The 23,653-nt window shown below is 26.6% G+C and overlaps 1 protein-coding gene across 1 annotated transcript; it reads right to left on the reverse strand.

Moving 5' to 3' along the window:
- Nucleotides 1-21,581: 21,581 nt before the first annotated feature.
- Nucleotides 21,582-22,485, reverse strand: LOC114193869. Its single transcript, XM_028083836.1, has one exon. It carries the CDS (start codon nt 22,419-22,421, stop codon nt 21,786-21,788), a length of 636 nt encoding a protein of 211 aa, XP_027939637.1. The 5' UTR covers nt 22,422-22,485; the 3' UTR covers nt 21,582-21,785.
- Nucleotides 22,486-23,653: the final 1,168 nt, after the last annotated feature.

Consider the following 23,653-nt stretch of genomic DNA (forward strand, 5'->3'; position numbering starts at 1 on the left):
TCCCATTCTTCATCCATAACAATTTTAAAAGACCAGGTTAAAGTTTATCTCGATAAAATTTGTTATTTGTTGAGTCTTTTGTTTTACATGTTATCAGACTATTCATTAATATCTAATCTTATCCACAAAATATATGCATATATTTTGATATAAAAGAAAAATGAGTTAAAAATTTTATATTGACTAAAAATAATATCAATTTATAATATATAAATCGTGCAAACATCATTTTACACAAAATTTTTTATAAAATTAAGTTAGATTTAAAATTCGGTTATTTATATTTTTTTAAGTGATAAGAATAGGTGAAAAATATAACGAAATGGGTGTAGTGGGACATTAGTTAAATTTGGAGTTTCAGTGTTCACATCACTAGTTGTCTCAAGGTTCATTGTTGATCTCTTTATCTCTTTGTATGGTCTTAAAGACACATGTTATAAGTTGTAAGCGTGTGTGTGAAAGTACCCTCTTTTCTCAAAGCATTATTCTCTTCTCTCTCATACAAAGTGTGTGTTAATGATGCACTTCAAAAGCAATCACTCTTCTCCTCGTCTTTTCTTTTCCACTCTCTAAACTCTCCTTAAAGCCACCTTAAAACTCTTTAATTAGTAATATTTATGTTGCCCTTTTTTTGCAAATATTATTATTATTAATTATAATAATAATAATAATTATTATTATTCCACTCAACTCACCACAAAACCCTTCATTTTTTCTCTCACTTTCTCATTGTTTGCATTACTCATCACATTGCTTTTCACATCAAAATAATTAAAACCATTTTTACCTTCAATTAGTGCCATACCATGCAAATCAAAATATGATTTTACTATGGTTATATAGATGGGTTATACTAGTTAGTAAAAAAAAGTCATTTTTATCTTTCAAGCTTAAAACCAATAATTTATCGTAATAATTATTTTGAATCTAATAAATTATCTTTTATTAGACAATTGTTAAACTATACAAAATTAATTTAACATCAATGAGTTGCGAAGGAATTGATATAAAATTTAAACACTATTATTTAAACTAAAATTTTTAAATAATAAATTTACCAGTTCTTCTACTTATATACTAGTCATTTTTAATATAAAACTTCTAACTTACATCGAAATGTATACAAAAGATTTCATCTCTAATTAATATATTTTTTAAAGTTTTAGTATATATATATATATATATATATATATATATATATATATATATATATATATATATATATATATATATATATATATATATATATATATATATATATATATATATATATATATATATATATATATATATATATATATATATATATTGGTTTGGTCTCTTTTGATTTTCACCATACAAATTATAAGAGATTAAAATGAAATGCTAGATATAGAAACTAAAATGGATATTTCTAGAAATAGAGGAAAAAAAAAGGTTTTACAATTTTGAAAGCACCGCATTAATTAATAAAATAATAAAATGTAATTAGTTGTGAGTTTATTAACTATGTGTTGTTTAAATTATGTGTATATATTTAATTTTAAGGGCATGATTCCTGAGCATTTAAATGGGCATAAGGCTTTTCTGTTTGTGATTGTGGGGTGGGTGTTAAATCCATTATAATTATAATTAGATGCTTGAAAAAGGTTTATTAAATTTGGAGAAGTTAAAGTATTGGATTTGATGAAGATAAGAAGGGTTATTTTTGAAAGAGAAAGAGAAAGAGAAAGAGAAAGAGAAAGGGGAAAAGTGCATGATATTATAATCGTAAATGTGTTACTTGAGTAGCATAGCTTTAATTTGCACCGACCAAAATAGTTTAGGGTACATACATGCACTTAAAAATAAAAAGCCAAAAGCATCAAACCTCTTTTCTGCTCCATGCATGCTCACAATTCACTCTATGCCCTTCTTTATGCTTTCTACAAACACGTACGTTTCTTCTACAACTATTTTTGCTTTTCATTTCACGCCACCATCTAAATTAAACATGTGCAAATGGAATATATCACATCTCATAACTTATGGACATCATACATCATACATCATATATATATATATATATATATATATATATATATATATCCTAGCGAACTTTCTTAAACATTATGTTTTATCTTATATCGGACTGTTAACGGACCACTCACTAATTTTTTGTTCCACGCACGAGAGGCCAATTCACAATTTATAAGTGAGTGTAATTATCACCTTACAAGCCGATTTTGTGGGCCCAATAACTATGTTCTCGGTGTTAGGTCTACAGAGGGGGTTTCACCAGTGAGATACAATCTCAATGAGACCTGAATCCAACCACATAAGGCATTGACATCACTATCAACCCAACACCTTAAGACGATGAGTTTATGGACCTTGATCCTTATATATACTCAACTTTCTCATTTTTACTCAATATGGAACTTAGACTCACGTTTGAATTCCTACCACTCGGTACATCATACGTCATATAACAATTTGAATATCATACACTTATTTATATACATTTTGTGCAATTATCATTTATCATAATTAGTATCTTGAACATTATAAGGAAAACGCACAAATAACAACATAAAAGAAGAAAAGAAAATAACAATGAAAATTTTCTTGCCAAAGTGAGAATAGGGCAAAGATAAGGTTCGGTTGTGATTATTTTCACTTGATCAAAAATTTATTCATTTGAGTGAAAATAATGCAAATGTTAGACTTGGATTTCTGTTAGTATTTTCATTTGACATAAAAATTTTCCACTTGAGAAAAATAGTATAGTGGCTTATGCTTGAATTTTTATTTAACGAAAATCTTTTTCTTGAATGAAACTATTAAAAATATCAGTCTCCATTAGCATACCTATCAAATTTAAAAAAAAAAAAAACTTTCAAAGTCTTTATTCACATCAAGATAACATTTTGCAAGTTTTGTACAACTCAAAAGATTACCATAGTTTTAAATTGCTAAGAAATATAACATACATTCACATAAATAAATAATAAAAAAAACACACACACAAAACTTTAAAACTCAAATATAAATTCAAAACAAACAAGTTGATCAGCAACTTTCTCATCTATCTAAACTTTAAACAATTCATAACAACAGCTTCATTCAATAACTTTTATAGCATCAAAATTAAAATCTAATTAACAAACTATCCAAATCTCATATCTTCACATTTCTAAAGGATATAATTTTCAAAAACTCTTATCAAATAACATTTCTAAATAAAATATATACTATTGTGACAAAATCATATCCAGTTAAGATTTTCTACCCTAAGGATTATAAAAACCATAAGAACTTCCCGTATTTTTAAGATTATTCTACTCAAACTTAAGTTAAGCTCCCAATTCTACTACCTTCAAAGAAAAGCTAAACTTTTACACATAAACTACAATACTTTAGATTAATATAAATTCATTTTTGTCATAAAAGGATCACATGCAAAACTTGTAACTCCTTATTCGTAAAAATCTCCAAAACTAACTCAATAATATAAGCATAAATGAAATTTTGATTTAATAAATTTATTCTATTGTTGACTAAAATCTCCAATCTAATAAAAAAAATACAGTAGATTTTTAAAAGTTTGGAGAAAATTGGAAAACTTAAAACACAAATTGTTTTAGAATAATGAAGTTTCCAACATAAACTAGTTTATTCCCCACATAGGACATAGTATATAGTAATATACATGATTAAAGTAAGTTTTCTGCTATCCCAAGCTAAATCGCACCATTCCCATGATTCCTGATACGATTTCAACAATTAATGATTGTCATTTTCATCATAACTGCCATCATTCAACTGTGCAATATCGATTTGTCAATTGCACAATTACAATCATAGAGTTTAATTTGAATCTGTCACAAAGTATTTATTGGGATAATTCATAAACTAAAACATAAAAACATATTAATTTTTTTGTAAAGAAATAAAAATAGATTTGTCCCTAAAGAGAAGAAAAGGGAGAATGGAAGACAGATAGGTGAGTCACATCAAAAGTAAAGTCCAAAAATGTCAACAAAAGTCGCATCACCGTCCAATCCCATACGCACCGTTGACCCCTAAACAGTGTGCCACAAATTACGAATGAATCAGAAAAAGTAGCAGTACAATCCCAACGATAATAAATCCCACAAATTTCAATTAACAAAATTATGGAAGGAAGGACAAATTCACCTAAATTCCTGGAACTGCTACGACACATTTTCATGAATCAAATAAAAAAACAAATTATTGTGTTTCTCGACATTCTTTGAAATGTGTTTTTTATTTAAATGAAGAAATAAATTACCCAAAAGGATAAAAACCCTGTATTTCTGTTATGGTAATCACCATGATTGTTATAATAAAGCAATACTGTGATGGTTATGTAGAAGGCATAATAGGGGTTATTGGAAGAAAGTTGCAGAATCTAGGTTTTTGTCCTAACGTTGTAAATGAAATTTTTTGAAGATTTTGGTGTCTGAGAAGGTGAGAGGAAGGTCAGAATGTGGGCTCAATGTTCAACATAATTCTCCATCATTCAACTTCTTCAATACAAGAACCATGAAATCCTCAACATTTTCTTCTATGTATATATATTTATTTTTTAGTATAATTATTGATTTGATTTTTCAATTTTTCGAGTTGATTTAATTTAATTTTTGAGTTTTTAGAAAGTTTAATTTGATCTTTGAATTTTTGGAAGATTTAATTTGGTACCTTTAGTTTTTATAATGGGTAGTTCAGTTTAGTATTTCCCATAATATTTCAGTTAAATCATTTGTACACTGGTCAACTATCATTATGCAATAGAAACGTAGATGAAGTTGTTAATTGGGTTGGTTTATTTGTTAGGTGTGGTTAATATCATTTTGGTCTCTTTGTTGATTTTTCCTTCATCAAGTGTATTCAGTATGATATTATAAGATTAGTTGTTTGATTTGTTGCACAGTGACAACTTACCACTATACAAATGACATTAACTGCAATATAACAGAGAAGATACTAAACTGATCCACCTTAATAAAAAAGAAGGATATCAAATTAAACATTACAAAAACTTGGAATTAAATTGAACAAATTCAAAAAATTGGGAGACCAAATCAATAATTATACCTTATTTTTTTAACATATGAAGTTTTGTTATATTCAAATAGATTAAAAATAAATATATAACAATTCAATTTTTTATTTTAGGACAAGTGAGTAAGATATTTGTTTTATATTCTCTCTAAAATTTCTCTATAATTCTAAAATTAGCAGTTAAATGTTTCCACAACACATTATATTAATAAGAAAATAGTACTTAATGGAGGTTAATCAAGTTAAAATCTGTTCAGTTAATATTAAATAAACTGCTCTATAGGTTAGATTTAGGTAGAATTTTGTTATAATTGGATAAAGATCTTAGGTGGAATTTGAAGTTTGAGATAAATATTCATGCCCTTCTATGATATACTTGTTCATATATATTGTATGCGAATATTTAAGTTGATTACTGGTGTGTGCTATAATGTGATTCTTTTATGGTGTATATTGAAATAAAAATATAAATTATGAAAAATCAAATGGAAGATAAAAACGTTAAAAGACATAAAGAAATAAATAATAAAAATGAGGTAAACAAAGTTGGAGGATTAAATATTGAGTTTAAAATTACTAACATGTGGCAATCTTTACAGCTTACCCATATTAGTGAATGTTTATCCGGCATTAACTTAATGGTATTCGTAATTCTTTAATAAAGTATATTTATCTCATAAACATAAATTTTGTGAAATAATTTTTTTTGTAAATAGACAATGTGAACTTTTTAACAAAGCCTTGATACTATATATACTTGTAAAAAATTATAAAATTATCATATAATTTTACAAAAATCAATATTTTGATTTGATCATAATATTTTAAATCAATGTTAAAACAAATAGATTTTGAAATATTGTTGTTACATATCTTTTCTATTCACTTTTACCAATTATAAAATTTTCAACTCATTAAATTAATTTTTCAACTCAAACACATACATTACATTATTTGGTATGGTAACCATAATTTTTACGAGGACTAGAATTTATAGTGTTTTCCGTGTAATTTCACTAGTGGCGTGACGTCGAGCGTGCAGAGAACAGACGTTAAGGAATGTTGGAACTTACGTGGACAGACGTCAACATTGACGTTTTATTTGTGAAAATGTCACCGGTCATTTTTGATGTCTGTGTTCTCTTTAGTTGACATTAACTGGATGACGTTATAGACATTTTTTTGTGTTAGTGACTCGAAATAATATTTCAAAATATATATATATATATATATATATATATATATATATATATATATATATATATATATATATATATATATATATATATATATATATAAAGAAGGAAGTTTCAACCTCTAATTCTATATGGTTGAATCAATCACCGAAAACAAACTCATAAACCGATGTTGTTGAAGATTAAAAAAATCTAGTTGTTTCATATCGTTTATTTACCTGCAAAATAAAAATGGTACAATATAATAATAAGAAAAAAGAAAGTTTGTTCACACCATGTATATTAAACATAAAAATTACGTTTTCTTTAAATATAATATTCTAAAACTTGCTGATAAAAATGTGGCTTAATATTCAAGTACACATTCACAACACTTGAAGAAAAACAAATTAAATGCTTAAAGCTAATAACATGAAGGACAATCACTTATTATGCGTAAAGAAGCTCACATGTGCATCACATTAATAACTTCTGCAACACAATAGAATTTCCAAAATTTTAAGTGATGCTGAAAATTCTCATTCTTCTTTGATTTCTGAGTTCTCTCATTCACCGAATACCATTTTTGTCATCTTAAAACTGTACTTTCAAGCACACGATCTTTTAAAAGTGAATCCATTTCCATAAGTTTTGTTTTTTTCACCATTTTCATGCAGATTTAGTATAAAGTTTTTCGTTTAATATTAAAATGTTAATTTGCATGATGAATAATATTTGTCGATTTAGGGTTTGTAGGTCTGTCTCCACCTAACGAGCATGTCATGGTGTGTTTGGATGATGGTGGTGAAGGAATCCAGCTACATGTAATTGTTCTTCTGAACACATGTATTTTTGTGGATTTCGAGAAAACATCATATTCACATAACTTTTTTGATTAGTTTAAAAATAGTTTTGCTTAAAGATAAACATGAACATGTGGCTGGGACTTTATGGGAATCCATGCATGCATGCATGCTATATATGCTATGGTGTGTGTAGTATACATCTGAAAAAAAGGAAAGTTCCACCTCTTTTATCAGTGCTTAATTATGAAATCTTGCTATGTTGTTCATCATTCTTCTCCTGCAAAGTACAAACTCATATCTCTGTTCAAAACTTGTTGACTGCTACAAACACAGATCCTCCCTATGCTTTCACTCTACATGCCTACACATGTAGTTTTCCAAACTTCTCAACTAACCCTAAATTTTGCATGCACTTGTCATTTTCACTCCCCAAACTCATAAATATTACTTTTTAAATTAACAACAATTAATTAATATATACAAAAATTTCTCTGTTTGTTTCTCTTTTGTTTTATGAAATAACGAATTAGACTACCTAATCATACTATCTGTCTTTGTATTTTTGAAAAATCTAGATTTTTGTACTCATAACATAGTGCTTCAATTTTTTATCTTTATGATACAATTAAAACATATATTATAATTAACGGTTCAGTTCAGAAGTCCAATTCACTGTATAATTCTAGATGAGTTAGATTGAATTTTGACTTGTTTAATTCGCTATTAGTTAATGGTGTCAAAATATATACTCTAATTTATATATATATATATATATATATATATATATATAAACAAAGGATGTTTTAGATGTTTGGATGGGGAAAAAATGAGAAACAAAAGCAAAAAAAGTTCTCTCTGCTAAATACGTAAAACAATTAATGAAAATAAATTAGTTATGTTGAAAAGATATTCAATTTAATTTTTTTGCTATCTTGTTTTTTTTTCTAACGTAACATTATTCATTATTTCTATACTTTTACATTAAAATATTTAAAATCCAAAAAAGAAAAATCGCCGAACATCCTCCTATTGATCATCGAGAAAGGAAAATTTTCTTGTTTGACTCTTGCGAGGAAAAATGTCTTCTCTATGTTTCTCTATCTTATATATAAAGAAGAAAGTTTAATTTTCATATATTTTTTTTGGTTTAACAAATTTCTAATCCTCTTTTGAATAATTGTAGTTAGGGTTTTGTGATTTTCTTTTTTAATGATACCTCGTGAGATTTAACAAGCTTTTAGATGCGAAGAGACTAATATTTAATTTCAAATTTATGTACTCTTAAAAATCCTTTTTTTTTCTCTTCAAAATTGAACATGATATATGAAGAGTTAAAGAAAATTTATCTTTTTGCAATAAATTGAGTGTGTATTGTCAACTCAATCACATGGGATTGAATTAACCCTAGATTAAAGAATTGTGTCCACGCATTCTCACTTTAAAATCATTATTTTTTTTTTTTTTGCCCTTTATAATTCCCTAGCGTGCATGCCCTAACTTTCTTGTCTATTCCTCTCATCCACGTTTGCGTTGTGCATTAATATGACTTTTTGTCTTCACTACCAAACCATAGACATTAACAACTTGATGTCAATGTTTTGATCAAAACTTTTCGTCTTCGTATCAAAAGTCAAGGTCACGACAAACTTTAAATTTAAACCTTACTTCATATGATTTGATTTTCGTCACAAAAATAATGTTTTTCCTTTGCCTTTGCCTATGTTGTGTGGGTGGCTTTGAATCGAGAGAATCATAGCAATACCAAATACTAAAATTATACTTTATTTGATAAAATCACTTTCGTAAACTCTCATATTTTTAACCTAATAGCTTTTTCTATAGTTTTTTTTTAAAATGTAAAATTGTTACAACTTTAGTAAATTGCGAATTTTTACTCATGATATGTGGGAAAAATAGTTTAAAAATTGTTATTATAGGACATATGAGACAACATCGTTAAAAATAACTAATGTGTTCCTAAGGTATTGTCTGTTTTGGAGGTGATTTGATCTTTAAAAGATGTCTCAAAAGATGAAGGAAGAAAGAAATATTTAAATTACATTTGACCTCGATTCTTAAGTGATAAGAGACTTATCGAGTATATCAAAACATTTATAATTACTATTTATAGTTTGTTTTGGATAGACTTGAACAAATACGAGATTAAGAGTGGTGGTAAAAATAGTAATGATAATAATACTATACTTTTTGGCAAATGTTAATTATGAGATTTTTAAGTGACAATGTTATGATAGAATAATATTAGGGGTGTATTAATTAAGTGGGAAAATGGAATTAAAAAGAATATTTGAACGGCGGAGTGTGTTTTTTTGTGTTCGAAAATGGAACATGATTTGGACATGGTTATGAGCTCAAGAAGATTCTTAAAGAACGTAGTAATAATGAAAATGTATGACTCTGATGCATGTGAGGATTTAGAAAATGGATTATATTATTGATGCCAAATCTCAAAGTAAAGAAAAAGATGAAGCTTTATGCAACTTGCACTTGTTAAGGCACAATGTCAATTATTATTCATGATTTGTACACATTCATATCATATAATATAATATCATATGCCACTTCAAAACAAAACTACTCTACTTTTATATGTATAATATATATACGGGTGGACCTTCTAACTAATACTTTAACCCATCCATGAAAAAAATTCTGAATGTTTCTTCACTAAAAATTACAGAGAAGTTACAGTGAGGTATCTCTGCATATTAATAGAATTTTATAAAATGTTTCCTTTTCAAATTCCTTGAGTAGATTTAATATTTATGTTCGAAGTCTCACATCGATTAAAGATAAAAAAAATTTATAATATATAGGTAAATCTTCATCTTATAATTTAAGATAAAATAATTTTATAATATATAATATATAAGTGAGTACAAATCTCACTTTATTAACCAATTTTGTAGACCTAAGTTAAATTTAAAGTTTCCTTCGTATTAATATATTTATTTTTAAAATTTAGTTATCGGTCCAATTCATGATTAATTGAAAGTTTAATTGCAACTTTTTGTTTCTTAACTCTTGAAATTTAACAATTTTAAAAATATTGAAAATAACATTTGTTTAACTAAAAATAGTACAACTAATAATTTATAGTATAATTTGTCTCACTTTTACAATTTTAAAACTAAACTTTTAGAGGTCATTTTATTTATTTTAGAAAAGTTCAATTTTTAACTTTTTTTTTAACAAAAATCACAAATAATAAGGTATAATAGCAATAAAATAAACAAATTTGTAATCTACAATATAATTAATATATATATTTTATGATATAACTCATGCACATCCATTATGAACTAAACGGCACCAAACATTATATAAATATTTTGAGCATTTCAAAAATAATACTGAGTGTAAATATGTAACATTAATATTTACTACATTTTTCTTATTACATATAACCATCAAAATGTTTATATGAAAATAAAGTAATTATTTTGCAAATTGACTTATTCGATACTAATGTGTTACACTAATCTCTTGAATATTTATTGAGTTGTGAAGATTCTTAATTCTCAATAAATGACATGAATTTTCTCCGACTCTTTATTATTTGGTACTTTCATTTATATATTGAGTTATCATTGATTTTTTTTTTATATATATCTTATCCATATATTGTATCACTTAATGCTTCTATACTTTTAATTAGGTTAATTACACTCTAATAATCACCTTTCATCCTATCATATTCATGATTAGTTAACATGCCACTTTCCCACATTAATTCATCAACATCTGACAAAACCCTTTTTCATTCATAATCATATAATATTAAATAAGAAATTAAATTTGTATGAGATATTGTTTTAGCTTTATAATCTCATCTCGCGTAATAGCTATTATTTTATATCCCTTAAGAAAGAATTGTTCCTTTGAGTGTATTTCAAAATTTTAAACAAATTAAGTTTTTTACTCCTATTTCTATGAAGTTAGTACTTTTCAATTTAAGTGAACACCCAATTTTGTTTTTTTTTTTTCATATGTTTGTAAATTAATTTTTTAGACAGATATTAATGTTTGTAAAAAAATTGTTTTTTAACTGATATTGATGCATAATAAATGTCATACAAAAATATTTTCCCTATCTAAATATAAATACCGTTCGTTTTTTATTGTTTTTTCTCATCCAAGTTATAAAGTATTATCTCATTAAGTGTTACATTCCACCAAATTAAGACAATTTCATGATACTAAATCAAAGTTAGAGTATGTCTAGTAAATTCAATAGTAGGAGTTTTAAGCATAAATTGGAAATAAATATTGTTGATGCTAATATTTTTCATAAACAAAATAGTCTAAACTTGAACTAGAAATTTGAATGATTGAACTGTTTGAATTTAAACATGTGTTAGTGAATTATATAAGTTGCACTTATAGAATTAAAATGTTATTTTATAGAAATAAATTTGATGTTTGTGATGATGATGATGAATGTGTAGATGTTGAATTGTTCTTATGTTTATGGCTTTGCAGTAAGAAAAGTTACTTTTTATTTGATTTTCATCTTTTAGATGATTTTTAGGCACACATGTATGAAGAATGATACAGAAAAAAAAAAATATTGCATTACTAAGATTTTCTAAGTTCGAGCCGAATGGGCTTCGGCCCGTTTACTCATTAGAAAATTTGGGCCCTGTTTCTTAATAACCCGTCAGAAAATAGTTGAAACATATAGTGCACAATTTTTTTCAATATTATCATGCTCCTAATATTTTTCTACACCATTATACGATTTTGCTTTACCTTGCACTAATATTTTTTTCTTCTTAATATATTTTTAAGATATGTATAAAGGAAACACGGATATTAAACAAAACTTATAAGTATTTAAAAATTCAAAAATCTAAAAAATATATTATTTAATCAATATAACACATGTTATTTTTTTAACTTATATCATGAAAATACTTATTACTATTCCATCATCGTTTTTTAAGAGGACAGGTAAAAGGATAAAATAACTTATTTAAAAGAATTATGTTTATTTATTTTTAAACTTTAGGACTAACCTATATTAAAATTTAGGACATTAATGAATTTTAATTTTATGCAAAAGTTTTAAATTAAAAATATATTTAACTGATTAAAATTATAATTACTTTTTATATTTGAATTTAGAAGGAATAATATTAAGAATGGTTAAATATGTTTTTATTCTCTCAAATTTGATGTGAAATTGAAATTCGTCTCTATCTAAATTTTTGATGTATTTTGGTATCAAAATTTAAAAAATGAATTGATATAGTCCATTTCATCCAATTACGGTTTTTTTTTCTACCTGTCGAACGTATTTTCTAGCTGATGTGGAAGTGTAAATGTGTTAAACGGTGTAAACAATTCAATTTCTAGAATGAAACGTGTTTGACGCATAAAAAACTTTAATTTAATAGGATTAAAAAGTTTATATTCATTCATTTTTTAAAGTTTAAGACAAAAATGTATCAAAATTTTAGAAAAAAGAAATTTTTATTTCACGTCAATGTTTATTGTATAAATATATTTAACCCTATTAAATATTTAATAAAGAAGGTAAAGGAAGCCGTGAAAATAAAGAAGTGAAAAAGACATGAAAAAAATTATGGATGTGATGACCTAACTTTGAAACAATGTTTTATAAATAGTAAAACAATGTATTGTCTTTCATTTCCTCGATTAATTAGTGTTATGCTAAATACATCTTTTTTAGTTTTTCTTCATCATATTTTTCATTTAATTGATTTTTTTTTTCTGACTAAAACATTTTTACAATCAAATAAGTCAATTTATAATATTAGTGAAAATAAACTAGATTCTCTTGGTTAAACTAAGATTTGACTTAACTAACCTTCAAGAACTTTAGTTCTAATATAATAACGCAGTTGTACGTAGAAAACTCTAATAAACAATCTGAACGTTTTATATACCGATTTTAAATAAGTAGAGATTTCTTTTGATTATTTTTTGTTCCTTTTGATCTATGGCCATATTGTACAGATATAAAAACATACAAAAACTTCTAAAATTTAAAGTATGAAGTTACTAAAAAAAATTCTAATCGATTAGAATTCTTTTACTCTATTCCAAAATATTTATAAGATCTTTGATAAAGAAAAATAAACATGAAAATGAAAAAGTTAGAAAAAAAATAATAATAATTTTAGGGAGCTTATAAAATGAAAATCAACTAAACAAATCTTCTATTAATAAACTTTATATTTTTATAATAAAATATTTAACTTTGAATATAAAATAATAATTGTTCTTTTAATTTTCTAAGTATTTAACATATGGCATAATAAAAAACTTTTATTCATTTTTTATTATAAAAAATTTCCCCATTACTAATAAGTTAAAAGTGTAAAATAAAAAAGATATATCATCTTTACAATTCAAAAAATAACAAATGAAAAGATCATTAAACAATTTTACAATTCAAAAAATAACAAATGAAAAAATCATTAAACAATTAACAAGTATAAAACACATGAAATACAAGAAGATTATATTCAAGTTAAAACTAATTTTGAAAAATACTTTAATAATTAGTTATGGGCTACACATAACTTATTATTATAATGCATACCAAAACTTAGTCTACATATAACGATCCTTTTCTCTCTTTTTTTTTCTTTACTATTTCTCGCATCACCACATCTTTTACTTGTCCTACCAGTGAAGAAAATTAATGAATATGAATGAGACCTGCATATATTTCATCACAAATCATTTCAAATCATCTCATCCAAACTTATAATTTTTTTATATTAGTCACTTCTCTCCTCCTCTTCTCCTCTCTATCACATAAAACAAAAAAATAAAATAAAATAAAATATAAATTACACATAAATAATTAAAGAAAACTAAAATTAAAATTTGTTTTTGCTATAAATGTGCATATATCCCATTAACAATTAATAGTTGATTGAAATGAAATTGAGTAAATTTAGACAAGATTTTGAACAAGAATGTATTGTCAATAAAATATTGATATTGAAAACATAATAACAAAAAAAAGAAATATAGAGTTGATATTTTTTTAGTTAGGTTTAATGAGTTAGTTATGGTAATGGTGATGGAGGTGTGTAGTGGAAACCACCTAAGCTAAGGTAAAGAAGGAGTAGAGTAGGGTAGGATAGAGTAGGTTAAACAGTGAACAGAATAGAATAGAATAGGTATTTAATAAATTAATAAATAAATAAATGTTTAGTGGAGAAAAGAAAAGGATAGGTAACACAGACAACGCTGCCTCGAGCCCTGCAAAGGTCACACACACTACTCACAATTCAATCGAAATCACAATCTGGGTACTTCTTGTTCTATGTTCCTCTTACTGTTCTTGTTCTTGTCGTGTTTTTCATCTCCTCACGCGCTTTTGTTCCTCTTTTCATTCCCTGCGGGTCCCACTTCTCATTCCCTCAGTCACGCCATGCATACCTATTTATACACACCACACTCACGCCGCGCGTGTGTCTCCTTCGTCTCTCTTTTCTTTCCTACCCTTACACTTGTCTACTCACTGCTCCTTCCCTTTACAACATTAATCATTTTTTATTTATTATTATTATAATATTCTATTAAAATAATAATTAATTAATATAATACTACTACTGGTAAGATACACATGCACATGGTAGAAAGTTTGAACAGCTGTCTCTTTCTTTGTGCATTGGTCTGTTCTTCCATGGAATGCATGCAGATGCAATCAATCTTTTCTTCCTTCCTTCAAGATCTGGGAATATTGTTTAACTCTTGGGATTCAAATTTCTTACCATTGCAGTACATTCTCCTTGAAATCAGAGTAATCAAGTAGGGGAAACAAAAAATTTATCTAGGTTTAACCAATCTTAACCTTGGATACCTTTCTCTACTAAGCCTAAACAATGAATCAATAAATAGTCTTGATCATGATACAGAGCTCTCACTGATTGCAATGTTGATAATTATGAAAACAATATATATATTTTATAAGTGATGTTCATTACTTATGTATGTAAAAACAGTAACTTTTATCTTTTAAGAGTTAATTCCCTTTGATTTTGCAAGTTATATTTTCTTTTGGATTTTATTATGATATGTGTTCATGACAAATTGAAAGATACTATATTTGGGTCTAATTTGTAATTTTTACTTCTGTTGTCTTTCATTGTTCATGTGTGTGCATGTTCTTTTTGTATTTCTTTTACATGTGAATACCACCAAAGATAGCTCTAATCTTGTTCTTAATTCTCTTGAATTATTAGTTTTTCTATTAATCTAAAATATCAAATTGTTATTTATACGTAACCTTTTTCACTACAAATATATAAATGATAAACATATCGATATGAATTAAACCTATCATAAAAGTTATTAATCATAAAATAATATATAAAAGTACATTAACATTAATTCAAGGAATCACAGTACAATTATGAACATGTACACTGTATAATCAGATATTTATACTAAAATTACAAATACAGTAACAGACTTCTTCATTTTTACAACATTTAGTATAATAATATTTTTGTAATTATTAATAATTATAATTTTTTATTTTTCTTTATCTAATATATAAATATGATTAGAGTGCTATAATCCTTTTACAAGACTATTTATAAAAGTACAAAAAAGAAAAAATCATGAGGGTCAAAAAATAAATCAAAACACTCCAAATGTTCTTTTCATAAAGTTTTTACATCTTCACATTTATAGTCCCTCTCAATGTAAATACTATATGCATCCTTCCTTTTCTTGTATTCCTCGGTGTTTTGTCGGCGTAACTTCATATTGATTGTTGCACATGTTATTGATATATTTATTCCGGTCTCAATCAACATCAATCCACTACTTTGTTGTGTTGTGGTGCCCATCTTATAAATTAAAGTTGAGGAAAGATGATTTTGTCACAAATACGGTTCCTACAAGCTAGAATAACACTTGTCTGCTATCTGTAGGTATATAAATATCTTAGGTTAACTCCAAGAGAAACAACAGGCTTAACTTAGAGTGACTTTACTAATTGAGTATTCGTACTAATTGCTATATGAGAATGTTATGTTGGATAATTTATGTTTCATCCATGTCCATTCATGCATTTGACCCAAAAGAAATTTCCTTTGGGTCTACCTTCCCTTAAACATTGCTTCATTTTTATGTTTCCAAATTTTTCAGATAATAGCTACCCATATTCCTTTCCAATTTGATTTTATTTGTCTTTTAATTGCATTAGGTGAAAGTGTTGGAAGTTAACTATATAATGGTTATGATGCAGTGCATTCAATCTGACCCACCTTCACACATTTTTCATACACTTTGGGCTACTTTATAGGAAAATAAAAGATGATTGACATTCTCCTCACTTTATGTGCATTCACAACTTATGAAGATTATTATCTAACTGTTCACCTGTGTCTACTAACTTGTCATGTGTTGTCACTTTATCCAACAATATCCTCCACCCTAGTATTATAACCTTCGAAATAACTCTAATATTTAGTATCACAAAATACTTAACTAAACTATCGTTTTATAGATAAACCATTTTTTATTTAAGTATATCAACACATTACTCGATGCATACTTATATAAGATTCACATTTTTAACACCAAAATATTAATAAAACACAATATTGTTTCCATGATATTTTAAAAATAACAGCTAAATAGTTAAATACAAGTTTGAAATACATAAATATTACTTAAGTAGTTATTTATCTTCTTGTGGAAAGATTTGCAATATTATCTTTTTTCTTTTTCTGAGACACTTTTTAAAGACAAAATTGCGAAGAAAGTCTGAATTTCAAAACAGACAATACTATAAATACAATAATTAATTCTAATTCATTATTTAACGAATTCTAAAAGATAGACGAACTTGAAACACTATCTTATGCATTTTTATAAAAAAAGAAAAACAAATTATAAGAAAACTTCATCTAATGAAGTTGTGAACTTCATCACTTAATCAAAAGAATTAAGTTTGAAAAAATAAAGCTTGCATGGAGAGTTTGATAATGTGGTTAGATACGCTAGGAAAATATAAAACTTGCATAAATATAAGTGAAACATGTTTGTCTCATCTAAGTGTTTAATGGAATCTACCTTGAAATTTAGACCAATTAAATTAATACAAGACCATCCAAGGTCTAAGAGAACTTATTTAGAAGTTTGCATGTTATGAACCCATAAACTTGTTGAAAATCGAAGTGAAAATCTATGTCTCATATTATAGATATGAAAAAATTGAGCACCATATAAAGAAAATGACCCATAAGCTTATTATCTTAAAGTCTTGAGTTATAAGTGGTGTGAATATCTTATATGAATTAGACTCATACTCATTAGTATTGTTTCTTCCATGTGAAGAATCCTATGTGTGATAATTTCTTGTATCGAAAGTATTTCTAATAAGAAATTTAAAAAAGTGAAAGAAATAATAAAGAATAAATAAAAACAATGATAATTGAAGATATTAACATTTTTAGAAAGGCACATTAGTATTTAAAAGCAAAGGAAAGACAGAAAGACTTGAAGAAATTGAGTGGAAAGGAAAGCAAAATGAAAGAATAAAGAATTAGATTATTGATATAAGGTTGTTTTGTTGGGGAAACAGAAGATGTGGTTGGGCTATGAATGGTGCAATAGAAGAATGAAAGAGAATTGTTATGCATTAATGACTCTACACTGCTCTGCTCTATCAACTGTTCTTAGAGTGGTCCCTAACACAAAAAGCCTGTCCTTGTTTCCTTCACTGCACACCCCTCCCTTCTCTTATGTAATTTCACTGTCATTCTTAATATCTTCTCAATCTTTTTTTTTTATATATATTTTATTCTCAAACATTGTGATATCAAAATTTACTATAATATTCTAATTAAGTTTATTATATCATTACTGAGTCACGTAAACAACATGCTCTCAAAATATAAAATCTTAAGTTACGAGAACAATATATATCTCATATTACTAATTACATTTTGGAATTTAGTTTAACCTAATCTTAAATTTCAATGATTCCTTTAGCTCTTCGTCATTTCTTATCATGCAACATTTAAAATTTATTATTTCTCTAAAACTAAAATAAAGACAAGGAAAAAGGTTGTCTCATCCTAAATTCTGAAAAATAAAAACCTTTTTCAGTTCTATTTTTCTCCTCAGTTCATCATTAAAAAACCTTTTTTAATGATGGTAAAATTGACAGTGTCATTTGTACTTCAATTTTTTTTGGACGTTTTCGTGATGGGAAACTCTAAGACTGAACTAAAAGTACATCTTACATAACAGTTGAGTTTTTCCTCCATACAAAGTTGCATATTTTCATTATTACACCACTTTTTTTTGTTAGACTGATAACTTAATTGGGCTTTGATTAAATTGAGTTGCTTTGATTAAATTGAGTTGCTTTTCTTAACAGACTACAAGTTGGGCCCTTTAGTCCAATTTGCAAAATCAAATGGTGTTAAAAAAAAAACTGAAATGAGCTTCGATCAATGTATTATGAGCTTTCACTTTTCTTGCTCATAATTTTTATTTTACTTAATTTCATTATCCCTCTTCTCAGAATTCGTAAAAAATATTTAAAGCTTTTATACATGCAAAACACTACACTTTATACACAATGAAAATATGTGGAAAGTACAAAATAATTTGTAGGATAATGCAAATTTAGTTGTTCACTGAATATTATTTCACAGTATATAATTATTAGAAGTTCCAATAGATATCTGTCTTTGTTATAATTATAAGGCATTTTTATATAAGAAAATAATTACTTTTTTGCAATATTGGTATAGAACAGTATTACATTATCGTTCAGGTTATTTCTTCTTCATTCTCTGTTTGAAATATTTTAAAAAATAAAACAACATAAAAACAATATATTTGACCTATTTAACCAATAGAAAGACAAAATATGTTATCAACTATCTTTTGTAACTTATGAACTGAATTGGAGTCTTAATATAACATATATAACTCTTCTATTGTTTGATTATATTTAAATACAAGTTATAAACATTTTTTCTGGTTTACATCCTTATGGTAAATTTGAAGCAGGAGTTTTTCTGTTTTTATTTTATAATTATGAAATTTAAATATCTTAGATATTTTATAAATACACACTATATAATATTAGAGCTGGTTATCAACCGAGTTCTTTTGAAAATCCCTTTCACTCTAATTTTTTTTTGAAGAAAAAACAACTTTATGATATCACAATATTATATTTTTGGCCTTAAAAAATTTAAATATGAACTTAAACTTGCATAGATGTGTGTATGGGGTGTTCAAATATGATAAAAGCTTTATTAGAAATTTATTCCAAATAAATTTATGCTACTGAGGTTTGATATCTCAATTATATTAATATTCTCAAAAGTGCATCAATCATTTGTTATCACATGAAAAAAAAATCTAAATAAATACATGGAAGTAATATATTAAACTACTTACAATATTCTTGGTGAATAAAAGCCAAATTAACTAATTTATCAATACAATAATTTCTCTCATGAAAAACGTGAGAAATTTTGAATTACATATACTTAAAAAATGCATGCACAACCTCTAAGACTCCAAGGAACAACTCATGAACTAGACTAGAATCACTCTTTAACCAAAGCTTCTAAAATCCCTTCCTCCAAAAACATGTTCCAAAGCATAAATAGATATTTGCATACTTAAAAAAATCGAAAACCTACCCACAAATTCACCTGACTTCCACCATGTAGTTAAACTAAGACAATCCCTATTTGCACCATAATATTCACCTCAAGCCAATTAGCATATGAAACTTGTCATATTACATCCTTAAATGAAACCACCTTACCTTTTCTAATTTGAATATTGAAAAATTTCAGCACAAAAAATTAAAAAAAAAGTAATTCTCATATGCTTTTTAGATTTATTTATAGTCATACGAATCAACTTCTTAATTTGAAAAACAACAGAAGTACAAATAATTGGAACTTAAAATGAAATACGTTTCTCATCCTTCAAATCATTTAGATAATTGCAGTAATGACAATAATTTTAATCACTTTAAGTAAAGAACTACAATGATAACTTCATAAATTGAACAATCAAATTCAAAGAAAAAATTACAAATTATGGAAAACTTTTTTTAACCATTCTCATACCTGCATTGCAATAAAATAAAAGAACAAATGAGAGAATCAACATTATTCCCATACAAAGAACACAGAACATAAAATTACACTCATTTTTTGAATCTCTAAATCAATAGGTAAACAATCACAAACAGTTTTCAATGAATTAAAGTTTTAGCTAATAAAACAACATTCAACCAAATCAAATTTGTCTAATCCATACATTCCGTACCAAAAGAGTAAAAGTTATTAAACAATCTTAAATTCCAAATTTTCTTTATTTTTTTCAATTTATTTTCATTTGAATTAATTAATTTGACTTAAATTTTAGGTTAAAAACCAACAACAAAAGAAATATTATTACTTGTTATGTTTCAATATAATATTATATATTTAGAGTTAATTATAACCATTCACACCTGAGTATATCTTTCAAAAATTGTTTTATGGTTTAATTTATTTACCTTAATTTCATACTTTTGAGAAAAAAATAGTTAAGTTGTATAATAATTTTAACTATATCATTTATTTATAAATATAATAAAATTAAAATTATGAATATGATGACAATAATTTGCAACATATTTCTCTATTTCTCAAATTCGCATTATTAAATGTTTAATAATTTATTGAGAGAAAATGTTTCATAATTTTTTTAAATAACAATTTTATAATAACGAAAAATGGTAAAATTTATCCAAATTAAACTACAAACATTAATTTAGTTTAACTATAAGTGTAAATTTGAATGGAATCAAATTTTATTTTTAATAAAGATGACTATTTAATTTAAAAATCATTCAATTGATGTGAAAAAATTAAGGATATTGTATAACTGTACACTTAATAAATTAAATGTTTAATCCAAGTTTCAAAGTCCACCTATTTGTTATTATTACAACCAGCAACTAGTAACCAATTTAAGTGAAATCAAAATTAAGGGTATTTCATGGATGATAAAGGAATAGGTTTATGTTTTCCTTGTTTATGATAAGCAAAGGAAGATAGTATTGAGAAGAATAGCAGTGGCCTAAACTTAACATTACAAACTTTAACTGTAAAAGGCCAAAATGAAGAAGACAACAGTACTAATTAAGAACCAAACTATGAGACCCTTTTACATACATTATTCAGCACCTCTTTGTTACCCTGTAACAATGGTTAATTAAAGGGAAAATATCTAAAAGTTCTTTTAATGCACAAGTTCCTTTCAGATATTTATTATTTTTGGTCCCAATTCTAAGATAGACTGCTACTTAAAGCCTTTAAATTTTACAAAAAAAGAGACTTTTTCTTCCTATGTGTTGCTTCTTTAATTGCTAACACATTAGGCGCACACATTCATGTTTTACCTTGTTGCTTCCACTCACACCAGTAATCAGTAATGGACACATTTTCTTTTGATCCTTTTATACACATAATTAACGAAGAAAAGTACTTGAGAACTCTAGAAAAAGTGGAAAGAAAGTGTTGATTTCTATAATATCGAGATTTGTTCTTCAGATCGTCTGGTTCATACTAAAATAGTATCGATCTCAAAATTCTAAAATTAGAAATGAAGAGCAGAAAGATAAGTAATGTGTATATATTACGAGTGTACAAATTGATGTTATGTGTGGTTGCAATTAATCAAGAAGAATGAAGTATATCTATCTATGAATCTATCTAGTAAGAATTTGCGCAGGCTTTTCTTTTTCCTTCCACTCGATGAATCTGCATGGTGAAAACCTAATCCTGTATTCTGAAATGGTTTCAAGCTTAGGAGACCACACCTGATCCTTCGACTTCACAAGCTGTTCATAGTGTTTCTGCAACTCAGGAGTGCTGCAGAGGAAACTGGAAGGACCAACAACACTCTCTTTCTCTGCACCATCACCACCAGTTATGAGCCTGGTGATGAACTCGGGCATCACCTTGATCACGATCCTTCCATCAGAACCCTTCAAGTACTGAAAAGGGCACGCCCCAAACTTGATCGGGGACTTGTTAGGGCAAGATCCAAAGGCCGAAATCGAGGCCACAGAGAGAGTGCTGCACGCAAAACGATCGATGGGAAGAACAAAGTAGGTTTCGCCTTGCATCAGTTCGTCATCGATGGAGAGAACAGGGATAGGGTGTCCGATGAAGAAAGACTCTGCATGGCACACCATCATTTCAGGGAACTCAAACATGATCTCACCGGCTATGTGTTTTCCCTTCAGAGATCTCGATGTGCCCTCCCAGAATACCAGTTTCACCAGCTTCTTCGACGAACCATTGTTGGGGTGAAAGCATGGGGTTTTCATTGCGTTTCCCATATGAACACAGAAAGAGAGAAAGATCAAGATCAAGAGAAGTGGTTGGTGCTTAGAGAAGAAGAAGGTTGCGTGGTGAGGTTGATTATATATAGAGAAATTGATTATGTTGACTTTGGATAAAATAATGTGGTCCTTTCTTTATTTAGTTTAATGTTTTTGGAAGAACTAAAATTTTTTTGATGGGGTCGAAGGTCTGGTCAGCCATGCCGGCTTTGAAAAATTCACTTTCCAGCGTGATCGATGTGGGGCGCTTTAAGGACACACACACATACTCTTGTTTTGTTTATGTGTGAATGTATACACGAACTTCACAACCTTAATTAACCCTTGACCTTCTTCTGTCACTTCTTGGTACTACTGTTAGATTCAAACCTAAAGTTGCTTACCTTTTTCTTCATCCATCAATATCGTAACATGGAGTATTTAGGGTTTTACCCCTTTTGGCGTGAACATTAGGTCACGTACTTTGATTTTTTTTTAATCAAAATGTTGAGTGAGTGATCAAAGCTAAATTATTATTAAAAAAAATTAAATATATTTTTGTCTCTCAAATTTCAAGGAAATTTAGAACTAGTTTCTCTTCAAAAATAAATTTTGACCAATTTAGTCCTTCATCTTTAAAAATGTATAAACTTAGTACTTTTAACCAAATTTTTATTAAGTTTATATGACGTTTCAAATGCATTTCATGATAATATTTGAATTGTTTCGTTTTGACACATTTTCGCTTCAATGCTAACTCAAATATTATCATAAAATATGCTTTAAATGTCAAATAAACTTAACAAAATTTGATAAAAATGACTAAATTTATGTATTTCTAAAGATGAATGACTAAATTAGTGTAAAATTTTGAAAATGAACTAATTCTAAAATTCACTTAAACTTGAGTGATAAAAATATATTTAACTCTAAAAAAGATATAGTTTTAAACAGTGTTTACGGAAAATTGATTATGCTTAATGCCGTATTATATAGATATTTATAAAGAATATAGTTTAGTGTAAGGCTATAACAATTTCTCCTAATAAAGACCTAAAATAAGTACAAGAAAAAAAATCTCGCTTTTATGTAATTAAATGCGTTTGAATATTGTGTACTTACGGTCCAGCGCGGGGGGCAGAGTACTTTACACAGTTAAAGACTAATAATTTTCGTAATTTGAAGATTAGTGTGTAAAAGACGTGTATTGTTTTTGTCAACAAAAAAAAAATCATGTATTTTTATTGTTT

The sequence above is a fragment of the Vigna unguiculata genome, chromosome 8 (genome assembly GCF_004118075.2).
Source record: "Vigna unguiculata cultivar IT97K-499-35 chromosome 8, ASM411807v1, whole genome shotgun sequence".
Lineage (NCBI taxonomy): Eukaryota > Viridiplantae > Streptophyta > Magnoliopsida > Fabales > Fabaceae > Vigna > Vigna unguiculata.

Excerpts from the sequence above, each read along its gene's own strand:
- LOC114193869 (XM_028083836.1), bottom strand. The coding sequence starts at position 22,421 with ATGGGAAACGCAATGAAAACCCCATGCTTTCACCCCAACAATGGTTCG.